We start from the raw sequence: 12,656 nt of genomic DNA on the forward strand, positions 1-12,656 counted from the left end.
CATTATTTATAGCTCCAATATTGTGTCATTAGGGATTTAGGGGCACCGGCACAAAAATCTATTTTACACTAAAAAGTGCCCATTAGTAGAGAAATTACAGAGATTGATTCAGGATTGTGTACTTGTAGTTTAACTAATTAAAAATAAATGAAAACAAACTCCTTTATTTTAATTTTCTAAATTATTTCTCATAGACTTCTATTGAAAAAGGGAGCTAAAAAATATTCTTAGAAACTAATATAATTGGGAATTTTAGGAACATTTTTAGACTGAGGCTACATTATGACTATGACCGCAATACAGTTCGCGTGGCCAAAGATCACTATGGGCTGCTGTTACATCGCGGAACAACGCAAACGCAGGTGACTGGGTGTTTACAGCCAAAATCAAAATGTAGTTCCAGCCTTAGTACACATTTTCTTCTAATTTGTATTGATTTAATTTCTCACTTGTGCATAATGCACACATAGTGGAAAATATATTTCAGAATCGCCTATTTTTTTTTACTACAGCTTTGTAAAGAAAAGGTTCTTGTGAATATTTGGCAATTGTTTTGCATCTGGATCTCATTAGATGTGGAGAATGGAGCTTTGCTGTGTCAGAAATCCCTCCCACAAGGAAAAGTAGCCAGGCATTCCAAAGTTGTGAGCTGGAACCCGTGCAGGAGAACACAACAGTGCCCAAAGTCTTCTCACAATCGGTAAGAGAAAGTCTGCTGGAATAAGAATCCTTTACAAATCAACCAAGAGGGAAGCCAAAGATGGCTGGGATTGTGGCCTGTGTCCTTCTTTCTGTTCTCACTGTAGTTAACTCCCAAGTTCAGAATTCGTTTTTGGAGTATATGCAATCAAGGATGGGAGTTTTAGAGGTAAGTGAGATGAGACAGTCTTTAAAATAGTACTTTATTACTAACTTACAGAAGACGTTGGTTTGTGGGCTGTTCTTTCTTAATTATATAGTATTATAGTACTTGTTATGCGGAATGGAAGCTTTATATACCTCATAAAGTATACAGAACAGTAATGTCTAAAGTTTTTACATACTGTATATTAGTTTTTTTAGCTCGTGCAGTTTCAAGTTCACTTCAGTTGGTGTAGAGCAGTTATCTCCAACCTCTTCACATCTATGATTTCCAGTATGTCAAGAGCTTTCTAGACGAGGTAGCTTGCAGTTTTTATAGTTGGGGAGCAACAGGTTGAAGACCTCCGGTCGAGAGAATAAGTGACTTCTTGTAATCTAAAAAAAAAATAGAGGAAAATTACTGAATTTCCCCTGGTTATGTAAATAGTTAACCCATGAAACATATGGATCACATCTGAGGAAGCTCCAGAACAACTGTCAAGCCTCTGTGAAGAGGTCTTAAAAGTTGAGTACATTTCTTTGCACCATTAAACTAGAAACAAGTATCTTTAATGCAATTCTTAAAAAAGGAAGAAGCAGAACGTTTCTTGCGAGACAGGATACATGGCAAGGATGTAAATGTCCTTCAAGTTACATTGCTCGCTCATTTCTCCTCTGTACACACCTCTCCACGCATACTGACGAACATGCAGATTACTAAGATCTACCACATGTGTAAATCCTACGCCATGATCCGTATGTTTGGTTTTTTCTGTTATAAAAGTTACAGAGTAAATAGATTCAAATGTAAGGGTATGTTCACATGTAGATGAGTTGCTGTAGATTTTTTTTTTCTGCGGTGTTATCAGCTGCCTATCAAAAAAAACCAATCCGTTACAAGTTTTGCTTAAGAAGATTTGCTACAAATTTCACCTTTTTGTGTTGCAAAAGGACAAAATCCGCCAATGTCTTCTGGACGAGGAATTGACACACTGTGGGTTTTAAAATCTGAACCATAGGAATATCTTTGTATAGAACATTTTAGCAAAGTGTAGATGAATAACAGGTTAACGAGGTTTCTACTTTAAGAAAGGTGATCCCCAAACACTTTCATACCTTGGCTACAGTGGTGTGATATCAAATCAACAGTGCACATCACCGCTGCAGCTAATCAATGATCTTAGTAGCTTGTGCCGTCTACACCAGCAGAACCACTGAGCTCAATGATTGACTTGGCCGGTGGTGTGTGCTGTTGACATGATGGACATCACTGCTGCACCCAAAACACAGAGACTATACAAATGTAATGGAGCTCATGTCTCAGTCACTGAATTCAGTTTTTTTCATTCACTGTCATTGCCAAAGGATTATATAATCAAGCCTCCTGTCATGCAGCCGACCTTTACTAACATTTGTGAAAGAACTATCTGAATTTGAATGTACTATTGTGATTGGATGCCACCATCACAATTCAGTTCATGTAATAGTAGACCATGTAAAGTTACAGAGCGAGTTACCACACCAAGTGCTGTGACACAAAAAAGTTGGCACCTCTCTGCTGACTTAATCACTCAGAGCACTGAACCTACTCTGATATTAACATCAGTACAAAAACTGATCCTGCAAGCTTCATGGCATGGGTTTCCATGTCTTAACAGCTGCCTACAAGCCTTACATCACCAAGCACAATGGCAAGTGATGGATGAAGCGATGGAAAGTTTGTCTTCCCTGGATCCTGGAGCAGTAGAAACGCGCTCTGTGGAGTGATGAATCACACTTCTCCATAATGAGAGTCTGACGGATAAGTCTGGGTTAGGCAAATGTCATGGGGATGTTACAGGTTTGCATTGTGCCAGCTGTGGAGAATTGATAATTGCTATAGGGTTCTTCTTCAGTGAATGTCTGAGCCCCTTAATTTCAGTGAAGGGAAATCTTAATACTTCAGCATACCAAGATATTTTAGACAATTGTTTACTTCCAACTTATTGGAAACAGTTTGGGAAGGCCTTTTGCTGTTCCAGCATGACTGTGACCCAGTGCACAGTCCTTAAAGACTAAATTGGGAGCGTTTGGTGTAGGAGAACTTGACCGGCACACATTAGTGTTCTCAACACCGTCAAACACTTTTGGGATGAATAAAACTGAGATTCTAGTTCCATAATCAGTGTCTGACCTCACAAATTCTTCTGGAAAGCATTCCCAGAAGGTGGAAGTTGGCTTAGCTGCAGAGACTGAACTCCCTATTACTGTCATAAAAACTCCTCTAGGTCTAATGTGTAGGTGTCTCCATGCTTTTGTCCATGCAGTCAGTAACTTAACTAGAAGTGTCAGGGTGCCATTATAAACTTTTTGATGGGCTTCCCCTTTTACTTGAGTTCCCTCCTCCTCCCTCCTTCCCTGTGGAGCGCAGAGTGGCGGTACATACACAGTACTTTATGTTTTGAACTATAGGATCCACTATACTATAAGAGTCAGAATATAGGAAAACATGTTTCCAGTTAAAAAAAATCTCTTTGGTGGTGTAAATAACTGGAGGGGTCAATGCCACTAATTTTAGTAGTCTATTAACTATTACTTCCCTATTGTAACTTAGAACACTAACATTTTCTCTTGTAAAGGTGCATTTACTCTGAAAGAAAATCATGACCAAGCATTAGCAACATTTGTTTCACAATAATCTTACTCTGGCCCACGAGTGGTGGCCCATCAGGGTTTTTCATTTCCACAAAAGTGGTTTCCAAATGCTTTTATACCTTTAAAATAGCAAATAGAACAGGAACTCACCCTCCCCAAGTTCACTGCCGGCTCTCCATTGCTCCTATGGTCTGTGACTGAGTATTGATTGCAGCAGTGATGTCACAACTATGGTGCACATCACCACTTCAGCTAATCACTGAACTCAGCCACTTGTATTGTCTACATTGCCGAAGCCACTGAGCCCAGTGATTGCAGCGGTGATGTTCCCTATAGTGATGTCATTCACCACTTCAGCCAATTCACAGAGAGCAACCTTCTTCTTTTTTTTACCGGTATAAGAATTGATGGACATCTTTTGAAAGAATGGAAAACCCCTACAACATGTTGACCTCTTCTATGTAGCAGCAAATAGATTTCAAGTCACCTAATAAAAGTGGATTTAAATCCTTTCACCAGTAAAAGACAACTGGTGGTGTGGTTTTCATTTTGAGATCACGCAAGCATATGTAAACCCAGATAAATTATTAAACTGTTAGTAACAGCTCAAACACTTAGGAACAGGAATTATGACTGAATTGTTATTTATTTTGCATTGGTTGTAGGTGCTGCAAAGTAATTCAGTGCCTTCATTAACACATTATAATTTATAATTAGTCATATCAGAGACGAACAGCAACATTAATTTCCAAATAGAAATCTTCTTATAACCAACTAGGAAAAAAATTCAATGTAGAAAAGATTCAATAGATCAAAAACGCTCAAGGCCTAGTACATAAAAATGTAAAAGAACCAAGCTTGCTACATACATATAGTATCAGAACTAATCTTGCCACGCAGATATGGTAATAGAAACAAGTTTATTACATGCAGGTTCATCTCACTAAATTGGAATATAATCAAAAAGTTAATTAATTTCAGTTCTTCAATACAAAAAGTGAAACTCATATATTAGATAGAGTCATTGCAAACAGTGATCTACTTAAAGTGTTTATTTCTGTTAATGTTGATGATTTTGGCTTACAGCCAATGAACACCCAAAAGTCATTATCTCAGTAAATTAGAATACTTTATAACACCAGCTTGAAAAAATGATTTTAAAATCTGAAATGTTGACCTACTGAAATGTTTGTTCACTAAATGCACTCAATACTAAGTTGGGTCTCCTTTTGCATCAATTACTGCATCAATGCGGTGTGGCATGGAAGCCATAAGTCTGTGGCACTGATTATGGAAGCCCAGGGCTTATGGAAGCCCAGGTTGCTTTGATAGCAGCCTTCAGCTCGTCTGCATTGTTGAGTCTGGTTTCTCTCATCTTCCTCTTGCCTCTACGGGGTTAAGGTCAGACGAGTTTGCTGGCCAATCAAGCACGGTGATACTGTTGTTTTTAACCCCTTTCTGCCATTGGATGTACTATTCCGTCCATGTGGGGTGGGCCCTAATTCCCAAGGACGGAATAGTACGTCCAGCACGATCGGCCGCGCTCACGGGGGGAGCGCGGCCGATCGCGGCCGGGTGTCAGCTGCCTATCGCAGCTGACATCCGGCACTATGTGCCAGGAGTGGTCACGGACCGCCCCCGGCACATTAACCCCCGGCACACCGCGATCAAACATGATCGCGGTGTGCCGGCGGTACAGGGAAGCATCGCGCAGGGAGGGGGCTCCCTGCCGGCTTCCCTGAGACCCCCGGAGTAACGCGATGTGATCGCGTTGCTGCGAGGGTCTCCTACCTCCTATCCCTGCAGGCCCTGGATCCAAAATGGCCACGGGGCTGCATCCGGGTCCTGCAGGGATTACTTCCGGGTGCCGTGCAGACTGCAGATGAAAGCTGCAGCCTGCACGGCTGTGAGATCGGTGATCTGACAGAGTGCTGTGCACACTGTCAGATCAACGATCTGTGATGTCCCCCCCTGGGACAAAGTAAAAAAGTAAAAAAAAAAATTCCCACATGTGTAAAAAAAAAAAGAAAAAAAAAATCCTAAATAAAGAAAAAAATATATATATATTATTCCCATAAATACATTCCTTTATCTAAATAAAAAAAATCAAACAATAAAAGTACACATATTTAGTATCGCCGCGTCCGTAACGACCCCACCTATAAAACTATATCACTAGTTAACCCCTTCAGTGAACACCGTAAAAAAAAAAAAAACGAGGCTAAAAACAACGCTTTATTCTCATACCGCCAAACAAAAAGTAGAATAACACGCGATCAAAAAGACAGATATAAATAACCATGGTACCGCTGCAAACGTCATCTTGTCCCGCAAAAAATGAGCTGCGATACAGCATCATCAGCAAAAAAATAAAAAAGTTATAGTCCTCAGAATAAAACGATGCCAAAATAATTATTTTTTCTATAAAATAGTTTTTATCGTATAAAAGCGCCAAAACATAAAAAAAATGATAGAAATGAGGTATCGCTGTAATTGTACTGACCCGAAGAATAAAACTGCTTTATCAATTTTACCAAACACGGAACGGTATAAACGCCTCCCCCAAAAGAAATTAATGAGTAGCTGGTTTTTGGTAATTCTGCCTCACAAAAATCGGAATAAAAAGCGATCAAAAAATCTCCCGTGCCCGAGCATGTTACCAATAAAAACGTCAACTCGTTCCGCAAAAAACAAGACCTCACATGACTCTGTGGACTCAAATATGGAAAAATTATATCTCTCAAAATGTGGTAACGCAAAAAATATTTTTTTGCAATAAAAAGCTTCTTTCAGTGTGTGACAGCTGCCAATCATAAAAATCCGCTAAAAAACCCACTATAAAAGTAAATCAAACCCCCCTTCATCACCCCCTTAGTTAGGGAAAAATAAAAAAATGTAAAAAATGTATTTATTTCCATTTTACCAATAGGGTTAGGGCTAGGGTTAGGGCTAGGGTTAGGGCTAGGGTTAGGGCTAGGGCTAGGGCTAGGGTTAGGGTTAGGGTTAGGGTTGGGCTAGGGCTAGGGTTAGGGCTAGGGTTAGGGCTAGGGTTAGGGTTGGGGCTTGGGTTAGGGTTGGGGCTAGGGTTGGGGCTAGGGTTGGGGCTAGGATTAGGTTGGGGCTAGGGTTAGGGTTGGGGCTAGGGTTAGGGTTAAGGCTACAGTTAGGGTTGGGGCTAAAGTTAGGGTTAGGGTTGGGGCTAAAGTTAAGGTTAGGGTTTGGATTACATCTACGGTTGGGAATAGGGTTGGGATTAGGGCTGGGGTGTGTCTGGGTTAGAGGTGTGGTTAGGGTTACCGTTGGGATTAGGGTTAGGGGTGTGTTTGGATTAGGGTTTCAGTTATAATTGGGGGGTTTCCACTGATTAGGCACATCAGGGGCTCTCCAAACGCGACATGGCGTCCGATCTCAATTTCAGCCAATTCTGCGTTGAAAAAGTAAAACAGTGCTCCTTCCCTTCCGAGCTCTCCCGTACGCCCAAACAGGGGTTTACCCCAACATATGGGGTATCAGCGTACTCGGAACACATTGGAGAACAACTTTTGGGGTCCAATTTCTCCTGTTACCCTTGGGAAAATCCAAAACTGGGGGCTAAAAAATAATTTTTGTGGAAAAAAAAATATTTTTTATTTGCATGGCTCTGCGTTATAAACTGTAGTGAAACAATTGGGGGTTCAAAGCTCTCACAACACATCTAGATGAGTTCCTTAGGGGGTCTACTTTCCAAAATGGTGTCACTTGTGGGGGGTTTCTACTGTTTAGGTACATTAGGGCCTCTGCAAACGCATTGTGTGACGCCTGCAGACCATTCCATCTAAGTCTGCATTCCAAATGGCGCTCCTTCCCTTCCGAGCCCTCCCATGCGCCCAAACGGTGGTTCCCCTCCACATATGGGGTATCAGCGTACTCAAGACAAATTGGACAACAACTTTTGGGGTCCAATTTCTCCTGTTACCCTTGGGAAAATACAAAACTGGGGGCTAAAAAATAATTTTGGGGGGGAATTTTTTTATTTTTTATTTTCACGGCTATGCGTTATAAACTGTAGTGAAACACTTGAGGGTTCAAAACTCTCACAACACATCTAGATGAGTTGCTTAGGGGGTCTACTTTCCAAAATGGTGTCACTTGTGGTTTTTTTACTGTTTAGGTACATTAGGGCTCTGCAAACGCAATGTGACGCCTGCAGACCATTCCATCTAAGTCTGCATTCAAAATGGCGCTCCATCCCTTCCGAGCCCTCCCATGGGCCCAAACAGTGGTTCCCCCCCACATATGGGGTATCAGCGTACTCAGGACAAATTGGACAACAACTTTTGGGGTCCAATTTCTCCTGTTACCCTCGGGAAAATACAAAACTGTGGGCTAAAAAATAATTTTTGTGGGAAAAAAAATGTTTGTTTTATTTTTACGGCTCTGCATTATAAACTTCTGTGAAGCAGTTGGTGGGTCAAAGTGCTCACTACACCTCTAGATAAGTTCCTTAGGGGGTCTACTTTCCAAAATGGTGTCACTTGTGGGGGGTTTCAATGTTTAGGCACATCAGTGGCTCTCCAAATGCAACATGGGGTCCCATCTCAATTCCTGTCAATTTTGCAGTGAAAAGTCAAACGGCGCTCCTTCCCTTGCGAGCTCTCCCATGCGCCCAAACAGTGGTTTACCCCCACATATGGGGTATCAGCGTACTCAGGACAAATTGTACAACAAGTTTTGGGGTCCAATTTCTTCTCTTACCCTTGGGAAAATAAAAAATTGGGGGTGAAAAGATAATTTTTGTGAAAAAATATGATTTTTTATTTTTACGGTTCTGCATTATAAACTTCTGTGAAGCACTTGGTGGGTCAAAGTGCTCACCACACCTCTAGATAAGCTCCTTAGGGGGTCTACTTTCCAAAATGGTGTCACTTGTGGGGAGTTTCAATGTTTAGGCATATCATGGGCTCTCCAAACGCAACATGGCGTCCCATCTCAATTCCAGTCAATTTTGCATTGAAAAGTCAAATGGCGCTCCTTCGCTTCCGAGCTCTGTCATGCGCCCAAACAGTGGTTTACCCCCACATATGGGGTATCGGCGTACTCAGGACAAATTGTACAACATCTTTTGGGGTCCATTTTCTCCTGTTACCCTTGGTAAAATAAAACAAATTGGAGCTGAAGTAAATTTTGTGTGAAAAAAAAGTTAAATGCTCATTTTTATTTAAACATTCCAAAAATTCCTGTGAAACACCTTAAGGGTTAATAAACTTCTTGAATGTGGTTTTGAGCACCTTGAGGGGTGCAGTTTTTAGAATGTTGTCACACTTGGGTATTTTCTATCATATAGACCCCTCAAAATGACTTCAAATGAGATGTGGTCCCTAAAAAAAATGGTGTTGTGAAAATGAGAAATTGCTGGTCAAATTTTAACCCTTATAACTAAGTATTTTGTGTGACATATCACTGTGATTTAATTGCATAAAAATTCAAAGTTGGAAAATTGCAAAATTTTTAAAATTTTCGCCAAATTTCCGTTTTTTTCACAAATAAACGCATGTAATATCAAAGAAATTTTACCACTATCATGAAGGACAATATGTCACGAGAAAACAGTGTCAGAATCACCGGGATCCGTTGAAGCGTTCCAGAGTTATAACCTCATAAAGGGACAGTGGTCAGAATTGTAAAAATTGGCCCGGTCCATAACGTGCAAACCACCCTTGGGGGTGAAGGGGTTAAACCAGAAATTGGTACTTTTGGCAGTGTGGACACTGGCCAAGATTTCAGATTTTAAAATAATTTTTTCAAGCTGGTGTTATAACGTATTCTAATTTACGGAGATAATGACTTTTGGGTTTTCATTGGCTGTAAGCCATAATCATCAACATTAACAGAAATAAACACTTTAAATAGATCACTCTGTTTGTAATGACTCTATCTAATATATGAGTTTCACTTTTTTTTAATTGAAGAACTGAAATAAATTAACTTTTTTATAATATTCTAATTTTGTGAGATGCACCTGTAGATACAGTAACAGAACCAATGTTAATACATAGATAAAGTAACAGTACCAAGCTTACTTGCATATGTAAATTAACAAAGCCAAGCTTACTACATAGATATGGGACCAAAACCAGGCTTACTACATGGATATGAAAATAGAACTAAGATTACTAAGCTTACTACTTAGATACGGGAATAGATCAAAGTTTACTACATACAGATAACGTATTAGAACTGTACTTATTGCATGGATAGTGTGAGGCAGTGAGAGGGATCATATGCAAGGGTCGATATGTGTCCCCCAGGATGCAGACGGAGTCCTATTAAACCAGCTGGAGTGCCTTGTGTTCACAGCAGGATGCCTGTGAGTCACATGGCAAAATAAAAGAAAGAATGGATTGGGTCCAAGTAGTGACTCAGCCAAATTTTTAGGAAAACCCATTAAAGGCTTTTATTTTTAGATGTATTTACTGGTTTGATGGTAGGGCAAATCCCTCTCTCCACTCCGGGTTTTGGAAGTGGCTTAGTGGCTGTGATTCAATTTAAGTCTGTCAGTTTTGCCTTGGGTGTGTGTGTTGGAGTTTGGCAAGCTGCAAAGCAGGTGGCTCTGTGAAACCCAGGTCTGTGTGGCATTAACACAGAACCAGGGACTTCCCGGAGGCTGGCGCACCCAAACGACACGGTGGTGCCATTGTCCACAGCAATGTGTTTAGTTTTGAACTGTGCAAGGCTGAAGGATGAAGCAGTTGCGCAAGTCGGTGTACCACCCCCATAGCGACGGATTACACAAGCTCTTTAACAAAACCCTCAAGTCCATGTTGTAGAGGGTAGTATCCAAGGATGGAAGGGATTGGGATTGGGATCAAGTAGGGCAATGTTCTTGCCCCACTTGATGATCGCCATTCGTGAGGTACCGCAAACTTCCATGGGATTTTCACCCTTTGAGCTGCTGTATGGCAGTCATCCTAGGGTTCTGATGGACATAGTCTAAGAGACATGGGAGAAGGAACCTACATCACATAAAAGCGTAATAGAACACGTGGCCAATATGCAGGATCATATCGCAGCGGTCATGCCTATCGTGAAGGAGCATTTGATGCAAGCTCAGGCAGCACAGGACTGCGCATATAACAGAAAGGTACACTACTTTAAAGCAGGGTTTTAGTCTTGGTATCTGCTCTTGAGTTTCCCATAAAATTAGTTACCACTAATGTGAATGTGGAGCGCCCCCACTGCCGCAGGGCCGAGGGGTACCCGGTACCGGGCCTCTCTGTCTCGGTTCTGGGGTTGTCACGGTGGCTAGACCCGGTCCGTGACCCTGCTGAGGGGCGTCCAGTGAAAGTGACGATGTTGTGATGTGGTGCAGGTCGCGATGAATAACGAGGACACCAGGTTGCAGTCTCTTTACCTCTTTACTGAAGGCTTCAGGATCCTCAATCCGGAATACGGTTAACATGGCTGTCTGAGACCGGCCGGTCCGATGGCACCTCCAGAGTTCCCTTTGCAGGTGGAAATCTGTGCCTACCATCTAGCGCTTGTGTGTTGTAGTCCTTCCCTGCTTAGCACCACGGGATAGTCCTCACAACTGTTGTGTCTGTTTCTGAAGTTCCCTCACAACTGATTCTGATGTTCTTCTTCGTCCCCCAGATGATATGGCTAGGACGCACCCGTATGACGGGTAGGCCTGGAGGTCTTCCGGGACCCTAGAGTCGCCCCTCTCCAACTGTTGCCCCCTATGTCTGCTTAGGTGATTTTGGGTGAGACAGCCCGCCTATAACTGACTGTCCTGCCGTAGGTTTGAAGTAAGGCCTGGAGCTCAATACTTCCTCGGCGTTTCCGGCCACCGGCTACGCGCCTCAGTAGGATGTTGCCTCGTCTTACAGCACAACTCCTACTGGTGTTATCTCCTTGTTATGTTGATCTCGTTTCTCACTCTTCACAATAAACCTCGCTTCTTGTCCTTTCTTGGGGTACCGCCGCAATGAAGTGCAGGCGCGGTCCCATAACGTTCTTTCTGTTCGCTAGGCCTCTGTCAGGATCCCACCCCTGACAGGGACCCCCCTGAATCTTCCCCTGCAACACCCTCTGCCACAGGATGTTGCCTGGTTCCAACCCATTCAGCTTCTCTCTAACTTCCTATCTAACCCCCAGTTTTACCAGATTGTGAGGAGTGGCCTAATACATAGCACCCTTAGCTCCCCCTGGAGGCCAGACTGTGAAGTGTATTGGTGTCTGTGATACCTGGTCAGGTGAACTCCTTCAGTGCCATCAGACGTACCAATAACCCCCTTAGCGGCGGAGCATCAGTACTGCAACGACCAGGACTCTGGGACGCTGCAAATGCAGTCTTCTCCTTGCCCTGCAGCAAATGGATGAACTCCTCATCTCGAAGAACTGTACCAATTTGACTTCTTCCTTAATCTTTGCTTCACTCAAGCTTGGAAATTTATCAATGAGTTACTTGAATGTTTTTCTGGTGGTTAGCCTCGGCTCTGCCCTGGTGCAGTGGCAATCGGGTAATGATTTTGGGATTTATGTCAGCTGTGTAATGTCTGCTGACATCAAGTAGGGGTTTAGTAATGGAGAGGTGTCTGACAGACATCCCCATTACTTTTCCCGTAGTAAAAAATAATAAACACACACAAAAGTCCTTTAATTGTAAAAACAACTCCCTTGACAATTACCCTCTTTTACCCATTTACTAGGAAAAAAATAATCCAGTTGACATTTTATTGGTACCATTTTTGAGCTCATGACATTTTTTGATCGCTTTCTATTCCAATTTTTGGGAGACAGAATAAACAAAATCCAACAATTCAGGTATCACTTTTTTTTCCTATTTTTATTAATGCTGTTCAACATGTAGCAAAATTGATAAGACAGCTATATTCTTTGGGTCAGTAGTACGATTTCAGCGATAACACATTTATATACTTTTTTTAAGTTTTGGTGCTTTTACACAATAAAATCTTTTATAGAAAAAATAATTATTTTTGCATCACTTTATTTTTCAGCTGCTGGAGCTGTATGCCAGCTTGTTTTATGCAGGACAAGATGATGCTTTCAGCTATACCATTTTTAGTTACGGTACATTCTTTTTTTATTGCGTTTTATTTAATTTTTTGTTCACCGGTGTGATGAAAAAGCATTGTTTTGTGCCTCGCTTTTATTTTTTACGGTGTTCACTCAGGGGTTAACTA

General features: G+C 41.7%; 1 protein-coding gene across 2 annotated transcripts in view; it reads left to right on the forward strand.

Moving 5' to 3' along the window:
* Positions 1 to 635: 635 nt before the first annotated feature.
* The window catches only part of OLFML3 (olfactomedin like 3), a 33,163-nt gene continuing 21,142 nt past the window's right edge, over positions 636 to 12,656 (forward strand). The window contains exon 1 of one of the 2 annotated variants that reach the window (XM_077294956.1): positions 636 to 868. In XM_077294956.1, the coding sequence (XP_077151071.1) occupies positions 761 to 868 (108 nt within the window). In that variant the 5' untranslated portion in view covers positions 636 to 760. The remainder of the gene's footprint in view (positions 869 to 12,656) is intronic. The other variant, XM_077294957.1, reaches the window with a different exon arrangement.

This window comes from Ranitomeya variabilis, chromosome 3 (genome assembly GCF_051348905.1).
Source record: "Ranitomeya variabilis isolate aRanVar5 chromosome 3, aRanVar5.hap1, whole genome shotgun sequence".
Classification (NCBI taxonomy): domain Eukaryota; kingdom Metazoa; phylum Chordata; class Amphibia; order Anura; family Dendrobatidae; genus Ranitomeya; species Ranitomeya variabilis.